Source organism: Nannospalax galili, unplaced genomic scaffold (genome assembly GCF_000622305.1).
Source record: "Nannospalax galili isolate Female #2095 unplaced genomic scaffold, S.galili_v1.0 scaffold171, whole genome shotgun sequence".
Taxonomy (NCBI): Eukaryota; Metazoa; Chordata; class Mammalia; order Rodentia; family Spalacidae; genus Nannospalax; species Nannospalax galili.
Window position 1 is genome coordinate 2,120,888 of NW_008329362.1, and position 8,959 is coordinate 2,129,846.

The 8,959-nt window shown below is 41.8% G+C and overlaps 1 protein-coding gene across 9 annotated transcripts in view; it reads right to left on the reverse strand.

Annotated features, from left to right (window-relative positions):
• Window positions 1-8,959, reverse strand: part of St7 (suppression of tumorigenicity 7) — a 303,239-nt gene that overhangs the window by 21,458 nt on the left and 272,822 nt on the right. For all 9 annotated transcript variants that reach the window (XR_003850197.1, XR_003850196.1, XM_008837244.2 and 6 more), the window contains one exon: window positions 2,341-2,491. Coding sequence is in view for 7 of the 9 variants with exons in the window: in XM_008837244.2 (XP_008835466.1) it covers window positions 2,341-2,491 (151 nt within the window). In the remaining 2 variants the exon portion in view is untranslated. The remainder of the gene's footprint in view (window positions 1-2,340; window positions 2,492-8,959) is intronic.

Consider the following 8,959-nt stretch of genomic DNA (forward strand, 5'->3'; position numbering starts at 1 on the left):
TTAGCTGTGCTGTGGTGTGCTGGCAGTGCTGCGGTGTGCTGGCAGTGCTGTGGTGTATTAGCTGTGCTGCGGTGTACTGGCAGTGCTGTCGTGTATTAGCTGTGCTGCGGTGTACTGGCTGTGCTGTGGTGTATTAGCAGTGCTGTGGTGTACTGGCAGTGCTGTCGTGTATTAGCTGTGCTGCGGTGTACTGGCAGTGCTGTGGTGTATTAGCTGTGCTGCGGTGTACTGGCAATGCTGCGGTGTACTGGCAGTGCTGTCGTGTATTAGCTGTGCTGCGGTGTATTAGCTGTGCTGCGGTGTACTGGCAGTGCTGTGGTGTATTAGCTGTGCTGCAGTGTACTGGCAATGCTGCGGTGTACTGGCAGTGCTGCGGTGTATTAGCTGTGCTGCGGTGTACTGGCAGTGCTGTGGTGTATTAGCAGTGCTGCGGTGTACTGGCAGTGCTGCGGTGTATTAGCTGTGCTGCGGTGTACTGGCTGTGCTGCGGTGTATTAGCAGTGCTGTCGTGTATTAGCTGTGCTGCGGTGTATTAGCTGTGCTGTGGTGTATTAGCAGTGCTGTGGTGTTCTGGCAGTGCTGTGGTATATTGGCGGTGCTGTGGTGTATTAGCAGTGCTGTGGTGTACCGGCAGTGCTGCGGTGTACTGGCAGTGCTGCGGTGTATTAGCAGTGCTGCGGTGTACTGGCAGTGCTGTGGTGTATTAGCAGTGCTGCGGTGTACTGGCAGTGCTGTGGTGTATTAGCAGTGCTGCGGTGTACTGGCAGTGCTGTGGTGTATTAGCAGTGCTGCGGTGTACTGGCAGTGCTGTGGTGTATTAGCAGTGCTGCGGTGTACTGGCAGTGCTGTGGTGTATTAGCAGTGCTGCGGTGTACTGGCAGTGCTGTGGTGTATTAGCAGTGCTGCGGTGTACTGGCAGTGCTGTGGTGTATTAGCAGTGCTGCGGTGTACTGGCAGTGCTGTGGTGTATTAGCAGTGCTGCGGTGTACTGGCAGTGCTGTGGTGTATTAGCAGTGCTGCGGTGTACTGGCAGTGCTGTGGTGTATTAGCAGTGCTGCGGTGTACTGGCAGTGCTGTGGTGTATTAGCAGTGCTGCGGTGTACTGGCAGTGCTGTGGTGTACTGGCAGTGCTGTGGTGTACTGGCAGTGCTGCGGTGTGCTGGCAGTGCTGGCAGTGCTGGCAGTGCTGCGGTGTATTAGCTGTGCTGCAGTGTACTGGCAGTGCTGTGGTGTATTAGCTGTGCTGCGGTGTACTGGCAGTGCTGTGGTGTTCTGGCAGTGCTGCGGTGTATTAGCTGTGCTGCGGTGTATTAGCTGTGCTGCGGTGTATTAGCTGTGCTGTGGTGTATTAGCAGTGCTGTGGTGTTCTGGCAGTGCTGTGGTATATTGGCGGTGCTGTGGTGTATTAGCAGTGCTGTGGTGTACTGGCAGTGCTGCAGTGTATTAGCAGTGCTGTGGTGTACTGGTAGTGCTGTGGTGTATTAGCAGTGCTGCGGTGTTCATGTTGTCCAACAGCATAGTACTGAGTTGTTTTCCTTAATTACTGCCTCCAAACAACCCTGCTCACTTGCTATCTCTTCACACAGTGTTCTTGCTTACTATCCTCTTCTTCAGGGCTTTTTCACCTCTCATCTGTCTCCTAAAATTAATTAACCTTGATGTTCCACCCCACAGACCTCTACCTTCTAAAAAATCACCAGGCAGCTACCACAGACAGCTGTTTACTCTTCCCAACTGGATGGCATACTTCTCCAGGGCAAGGAGTACATTTCACCTGCCATTACAGCATGCTTTTTTCACACAAAATGACAGCACCCATGAAGAACATGCCCAGAGTAATTTATTCCTCCATCCATCTAACAGGCATTTGTTATTGACGCCAGAATCCAATGGCCACTGCTCTTGTATTGAAATATTAGATGTCCAGCCTTCCTTCAGTACAGAATAGCTGTGGCTCTCCTCTAACTCTAAAACTAAAACCATAAGAAGTGATAAGCAGAGTCTAGCACAAGGCCTAATCCCAAGGCAAAGGTTAATATGATGCCAAGGGGTTGTGTAGATCTCCAGAGAATGTTTTCAGGGTGGTGCAGTATTCCTCTAGAGTATCCCAATTCACTTATTTCTTGTATAAAGGTGCATTTTCAAGCTAGAAATGGCACTACCATAGCAACAGCCCCGACTGCTGGGGATCTGGAGCACTAAGTAACTAACTGCCCTAAGGATAGGTCACCACAGGAAACAAGAGCCACACATACACAAATTCTCATTGTTCATTATGGACTCTTGGAGAAAAAATAGTTCTAACACTTTTTATGTTCTTAAAGAAAGAAAATTACTTACTGCCTTCCCACGTGCAATGCAAGAGATTCAAAGCCCCTTCTACCCTCTTCCAGTGTGCAAGATGAAAGAATGCATACGCTATTGCTTCACTGTCACCTCTCTTCAGGATGTGTTCTGGAGGAAGGATTAAACTTTTCATTTCTAGTAGATACTGAAACAAAAAAAGGCAGAAGACAGATGCATTAATGCACAGTGATTAGAAATGTAATATTGAAATAGGCTGATTTCCCTAAAACTACCATTTACAAGCATTTCATCAAACCTGCAAATCCTTGCTACGTTTGAAGGCAATTATTGAAACATTCAGCAATTCAGAGTTTGTTGACAGCTGATTAGCCTTGTACTAGTTTCCTTCAGTGAAGATCAGAGTCTTGGAGGCTAAGATATTCTAATCAAAGAAATAAGAGAGACTCAAACAGCAAAAGGGAAAAGGGAAAAGACACAGTAATTTGGTATAATTTTATAGGCATAACGAAAATGCACAAAATACTTTTGGCAGTTATATGGCTAAACTACTAGCACTAAAGGGATTTGACACTGACTAAAAATGCCTATGTTTTTCTCTATATAGATCTATCAAGGAAAAGGACTTTGTTTTGTGAAAAGAATTACTCAAAGCTGTTCAGATGTGGGAGCAATGAAGGCTGTTGGCTTGTACATAGGAAGACCTAGCAGAGTGTAAAATACAGACTCCAAACTGGAAGACCCTTTTAGAGCATCTGCCAAAGGCTGCAGGGCTTGGAGTTTACCTCTTTTCTAATTTCTATAAAGGAGGTGGGGTACAGGACATGGATAGGTCTCCTCTTCCTTGGGGATAAGAGAAGTCTAAATATCCATTTTTATTCTTTTGTATTTACTATAGGATAGGGAGGGAGGCAAACTTACAACAGTCTTCTTGCACTCTATTCTTCACTATCTCTCTTACCCAATCCATCCCCAAACATAAGAGTAACCACCATACTCAGGAGCTGGGAGAGATAGCCCTTCTGAACAGAAAGCCATTTGTCTGTCAAACTCTTTCCAGGTGGTCCATGAAAGGATTTATTATTTTAATGGTGACTCTTCAAGCATGAGTCCAAAAGAACTTTTGATCATTTGCTTTTTTGATTCTACAAGCTAAAACCTTCTTCCTACAGCTTGTCTTAAAATAGTGCAGGACAAAAACCTTTTGGAAAAAGTAATAATAGAGAATTACCTAGCGATTCAACTAGCACCATAGTTATAATCAAAATCAACCACAATGTAAATACAAAATGATTCTTTTATCTTAACAGAAGCCATTATAATGTATGTAATAGCAGTGATGGTCTAATAAGGTTTCAAGGCTATGAAGCAACACAAAGACATATAACTCATCAAGGTCTATGGATTCTATTGTTTTAGAATAAGCATAGGTAAGACCATTTGATTACCCTCACAAATCTTGAGCAAAATTAATGAGAAGGAGCATACTTTGCCTAATCAGAGCCACAAAGTAAGATCTTTATCCTGAGTTTCTAATAATTATTCATAAATACCCTGCCTATTAAATAGTTAACTTTTAAAAATAGGGATCATGTGATATGAACAATCTAACTTATGCAACCTAGATATAATGAAATCTCTTTTATGGGTCCAGAGAATCAGAAGGTGGTTGGGGAAAAGTTTGAACTATCTTTCCTTTGATTTATCATTAGAAAAGGCTCTTAAAAATGGTTTCATTACACATCTTCCCTTGAGCTAAGGGACCCTCGGGAACAGAAATATATACGAAGAAATGAAAGTGGGTATTACCCCATTTGTGTCTTGAAAGCAAACTAGAATCTAGGGCAGAGAAAACTAGGATAGAGGGTTTGGAAAATTACTAACTACAATCAACTGTTCTATATGGTGGCCTCTTCCACATGTGGCTACTTAAATTAAAATGAAACAACATAAAAACTTAGTTCTTCCATTCCACCAGCCTTATGTCAAGTCCTCAGTATTGCATGTAGCCAATGATGACGGCATTGGAAATTGTGGCAAACATTTCCATTATTACAGAACATTCTTTGGACAGCACTGCTGCAGTCCGGGGCTTACAATTTCAAATAACTGGACCAATTTTTAAGATGAAACTCATGCCTGGCATTATTATCAGGGCTAAGAACCCGTGGCCAGCTAGGTCATAGGCCCTGGGGGAGATCCTACTAGTATTATACTGCTAGATGGGCATAGTATTAAATAGACTCATAATGACTTATCACTATACACATATATTAGTGCATCCCTCAACCTCATCAGAGAAGTTTCTTTATGCAGTTAATGGTGATTTACACAAAGACCCATAATTAGTTAACATACAGAGAATAAAAGACTATAAGAGTGCTCAGTCCTAAATGAGACATCTACATCACACCCCCTCTTCCCAAACCTCAGGAATCATCTCAGTAGAGGGGTGGAAAGATTGTAAGAGCCAGAGGCAGCAAATGACTACAATGAAACAGTGTTTTCTGTATACAATAGGGAAGTCACACAAATGAAGTCACAGGGGGTGTGACAGCATGCACAAGATCCAAACAAGATCAAGCAAGACAAAATCCCAACACAGATAGGAGATGTGGTCACCAAGTCCCACCCCCTGCTGAGGAGGTGTTGGCAATGGATGGTGGCAGAGTCAGTTTTCTTCAAGGATGTGGCCCCTAAGAGGCTATCCAGGATCCAATGCACATACTGGCAGTGCTGAGTGGACTGAGTAAAAATAAATAAGGAACACAGAAGTTGAGAGGGAACAGTGGTAGAGGTGTGATGGAGGAATTGTGGAGAAGGGAATGGGGGAACTTGATTAAAATATATTGTATACATGTGTATTAGTTACTTTTCTGTTGCTGTGACAGAAACACCATGACCAAGAGAACTTATAAAAGGAAGAGTTTATTTAGCTTATAGTTCTAAAGAGGCAAGAGTCAGTTCATCATGGTGGGGAGGCATGGCGGCAGAGGAGGAGTGGATGCTAAACTCTCACATCTTCAAACAGGCACAGGAAGCAAGAGAGTGACTCGAGATCTGGCAAGGCTTAAGAACTCTCTAAGCCTACCCCCAGTGATGTGCTTCCTCCAGCATGGCCATACCCTCTAAGACCTCCCAAAACAGCACCACTGACTGGGAACAAAATGTCCAAATACTTGGAGCCTATGGGGAACATTCTCATTCAAACCATCACAACATGTACAAAATTATTAAACAATAAAAATTTCACAGACACCCATGGTAGGAGTATTTGCTGGTTGAAAACTAATACATAGTATGACAAAAACTATAATAAATATGAAAAACAAAATTTCATTTAAAAGGATTTTTGACCATATCCTTGAAAAATAATAAATTTGAGTGAGACAGATGGTTTACTCAGTTGGCAGACCGAATGGGATACACACGGCTCTAAGGACATGATCTGTAGCCTCAAATGTAGGCTGTGAGGTGATGCTTTACTTCTCCTCTAAGTTCTCTGTGCTCTTCATGTGTGTATACACACATACATGTATATCCATGTATATGCTCTATACAGAACTTTCACTATATATGTCCTTTTCTCATATCAATCATAAGATCCTCAAATAACATGAACTTTGTCATCTTCATCTTAATTTCTCCTGCACTTTTCTTACAGTATTTGCAGACTGACATTATACACATATATGTTGAATTAAATTTAAACCTTACTTCCCAAGAACACTCCCAAAATGGGTACCTCTGACCTAGTTCAACTCATGAGGTCAACCAAAGCAACTCACTAAGGAAACTTAGCTCTGCCTTCTCACTGTGTCCATTTTATGGCAGAAAAAGGTTATGTCTATAAAGGAGATTTATATTGCTTTATAGTTCCAAGCAGAATGTTGGCCCTAACCAAATGATGAAGGCTAATAACAACAATGTGTTATGTTTTGGGCCAAGCTTAAAATGGCTGGCAAGATCAGGTCTCAACATGTGCAACATTTAAATTAAAAAGGCATGGAACAACATTTCACATCCTACTTGTCAAGAGAAAAATAAATGGAAGAGGGCAGATCCCTATCCACAAGTATGCAGAAATCAATTAGACTAACTGCAGTTTGCAAATCAGAGAACACGCTCTGCCTGTGTGCATTAGTGACTTGGCTTCTATTAGTTAAGTCAGCATTCTGTGCTATCTTGCCTGCATCCTACCTCTAACTTCCTTCCCAGATTCTCAATCACACTGATTGAAGTACAGTGCTTCTAAAGGTTTCGGAAGCAACTTTTCAAAATCAATTTCTGTCAGAATCTTGTTCCTCATGCCCAATACATGGGCGTGTAAAGCCAGAGCATACAGAAGGAGAAGGCTGTGGTCTGCATGTGAGTGGGAACAGAGCCGACTCACCTGTGAAAAAGGCTACTGCAGAAACCATCCCAGGTGACTCCCAAAGTCTCCTTTCTAAGATCTAAAATTCTACAATAAAACAAGGGAAAATGCCTCCAAATTTATCCTTCTCATAGATATTAGTGCAAAGGAATTAATTCATAGTCCTTTCTAGCATCTTTAACACCAGCAATACCATAAGTCAAATATCATCAGCAATATACAGGAATAAATAAAATGTGAAAGAAAAGGGCAATTAAATTATAGCACATTTAGATGTCAGCTATCAAGTTGCTGCCCAAAACCAGGCATGGAAGAATATTTATTAGCATGAAAAATGTTTATGATTACATTGCTAAATAGAAACCATTTCTGCCACATTGTAGACAGCAGATTATTTTGATAATAAAAATGTATGTGTGGGCATTTTTAAAAAATCACTGGAAAATCACAGGGAGGATGTTAAGAGTAGTTAAATATTTAATATTATAGGAGATTAGTTTCTTTTGTGTTATAATTTTCAGGTTTTCTGTTATAATCACTTTTTCTACATAGACATATAAATATGTATATGTGTACATCTACATACCACAATCCTATTTTCTACACATACATCAAACAAAAAAAGTAAACTATATCCAAAAAAAAAAAAGAACAAAGCAAGATGGCAATTTTTTGGCATGTCTTCAACTGTTTCTGACAAAAGACTTTAAACTTAGAAAATATGTTTTTAAAAACATTAATCAAGGGGCTGGAGAGATGGCTCAGGTTCGAATCCCAGCACCCATATGGCAGCTAACAACTGCCTGTAACTCCAGTCCCAGGGGATCTGACAGCCTCTTTTGACCTTGTGGGCATTGCACAACACATGTACACTGACCTACATGCAGGCAATACATGCATACACATAAAATTAAAAAATAAAAAACATTAATCAAGAGTTCAGAGAATAAAACTAGTACCACTTGGGTGGCTGGAGAGATGGCTCAACAGTAAGAACTCTTACTGCTCTTGCAGAGGACCTGGGTTTGGTTCCCAGCACCTACACAGTGACTCACAACCACCTATAATTCTAATTCCAGGGGATCTGATGCCCTCTTCTGGCCTCCATGGGCTTATGTGCATGAGGCACACAAACTCACATACATAAAAACACACACACACACACACACACACACACACACAATAAACCTGGGGGAGACTCAAAATGTCCTGTAACTGTGGTGAGTCACCTGTCCTCTTTTTCAGGGAGGCCATGGAGACCCCAAAAGATGGACTTGAACCAGTGTCCAGTCTACAAAGAGGAGGGTCAACTCAGAGGAAACATCTCATTCATGCTTCCAACTGAAGCCAGACATGGTTGATCAGGACCTTTGACTTATCTTCACATAAACGGAACTGGTAAAAGAAAGGAGGCAGGAGCTCCTCCCAAGCCCATGTGACCCCTGAGGAACAGGTCCTCAAATGCCCTTAAGTGTAAAGATAAGTTGATTTATTTGGGCCAAATGTATGGTCTTAAACACCCAAAAGGAAAGTATAACCAAAGAGTAAAGTCATCAGTATATTTCTTTAAGAGTTCAAGGGATTACACTTCCCAGACATTAGACTTAAGGCTACATAAAAAGTTATTTAGACAATTATTTCTCATTGATGAGTTTTATTCTAACCAGAAAGCGCTGCTCAGATGTAAGACTTCAAATCTTGGTCTCCAATACTGTAGGCGCCCACCTGCAGCTAAGGGAGACAACCAGCTATTGTTCTAAAATGATGGATAAATTTCTTTTCTCCCCCTATCAAGAGCCTTTGAGAGAGAACTGACACTGATTCTAACTACTCCAACAGCTATGAAAATACCTGAAAGTAAATCCTGAATCCATCTGGAGTCCATCCTTGGAAGACAAAAGATAAATGAGGAGGAACCCACTAGAGGGATGCTTTTGGAAGCCCTTGTCAAGAAATTCCAATGGACTCTCATATGAACGTTTGAAAATTGCCCTGTTCTGACTTTTTTCTAGTTCCCCATCTAGAACTTGTAATGCTAATTACTCTTGCCTTTACTGCTCTTTCACATCTCCTATTCAGGATTCAAAGACTTTCTTTTCCCCCTAGAGATAAGAGTTATGCAATTTGGGAGTCTTTTATATAGACCCACTGAAGGGGTACCCCAATTGCCTCACCCCGTGTCCCTGTTCAGCATGGAAGAAGCCAGAGCGGTCTGTGTCCCTATTCCCTGTTGGCAATTTGGGTAACCTCTTCAGAGGATGGTGTGATAAGAATAGGAGG